The sequence below is a fragment of the Morone saxatilis genome, unplaced genomic scaffold (genome assembly GCF_004916995.1).
Source record: "Morone saxatilis isolate NCDOM2014 unplaced genomic scaffold, NCSU_SB_2.0 Contig24, whole genome shotgun sequence".
Lineage (NCBI taxonomy): Eukaryota > Metazoa > Chordata > Actinopteri > Moronidae > Morone > Morone saxatilis.
In genome coordinates this window covers 25,933,455-25,934,647 of record NW_023339807.1, presented here as the reverse complement: position 1 = coordinate 25,934,647, position 1,193 = coordinate 25,933,455, and the positions used below count along the sequence as shown (strand labels likewise).

The window sequence follows — 1,193 nt, the reverse complement described above, 5'->3', positions numbered from 1 at the left end:
GTGGCGGATGCAGTCATCCATACAGATACACTGGCGGTCAAGCCTGTGTAGTGGTCACATATTTACTGATTCCAATATGATCAATAAAGATTACAGGTATACTGATCAATATCAATCCATGCAAGGATTTACAGGGTATACTGATCATATATGATCAATAAACGATTACAGTGTATACTGATCAATCATGCATCAATAAAGATACAGTGTATAACTGATTCAATACATCCATAAAGATACAGTGTCTGCTCAGGTAGCCAGTGTGAACCAAGAGTTATGGGTGAAGACCCTAGAACTAGGTTTTATTCACTATATACTCGATCAAATCTAATGAATCATTCGCGGCCAGTTGCTATCGAATACCAGTTGGACATGTTCTGTTGTGTAAAGAATTTGGCAGGCCACTATACTGTATCCAATCTAGTGGATCCATAAGTGCTATTTTTTGATTCAGAACGAGATGCAGAAGTTATACACTGGAATCCAAAATCTAAGTGAATCAATAGAGAAGTATATGGAATATCGAAAGCTGGGATCTTCTTCATATACTGATCAATAGTAATGATACAATAAAGATGAGTCGGAGGTGGTGTAACCTCTGTTAAAGGTTAAGGAGGGTTTCCATGTGTGGTGAGTCCTGACCTGAGATCAGTGTACCGGCGTATGTTCGGTGTGTCACCTGTGCGTCCACGTAGATGCGGGGTGACCATCGACCCCCGGACCTTCACAAGCAGGTTCAGTCACACCTCAAGAGCGGTACAAGAGGCCCCCGTCCCTTGTTCGGACCCTCCAACACGCCCACGTTCATCGAGAACTGGCCACTGCTACCTGTAGCCAGGTGGAATGTTGAGTGACACACACCACATCACACACACACACAACACACAGACACATCACACACACCACACAACCACACACACACAAGACACACACACACACACACACAAGACACAGACACAGACACAGACACACACACACACACACACACACACACAGACACACAGACACACACACAGTCCATGTTAACATGAAAACACAACTCCACAAAGAATAAAACCTTTTCAAGTTTCTCTTTCTTTCTTATTTGTTAACTTTTTGTGAGACTGTTGTAATTTACTCTCTTAATAAAACAACAAAATATAAAAACAGATGTTCTGTTGACTCACATTAACAGGGAAATTATCTCCAGAGAC

The 1,193-nt window shown here is 41.9% G+C and overlaps 2 protein-coding genes across 2 annotated transcripts in view; both read right to left on the bottom strand.

Moving 5' to 3' along the window:
* LOC118336472 overlaps window positions 1–1,193 on the bottom strand; it is a 744,338-nt gene that overhangs the window by 723,532 nt on the left and 19,613 nt on the right. The gene's annotated exons all lie outside the window — the stretch shown is intronic.
* cmtm7 (CKLF-like MARVEL transmembrane domain containing 7) overlaps window positions 609–1,193 on the bottom strand; it is a 3,815-nt gene continuing 3,230 nt past the window's right edge. The window contains exon 4 of the mRNA XM_035673208.1: window positions 609–722. Coding sequence (XP_035529101.1) covers window positions 609–722 — 114 coding nt within the window. The remainder of the gene's footprint in view (window positions 723–1,193) is intronic.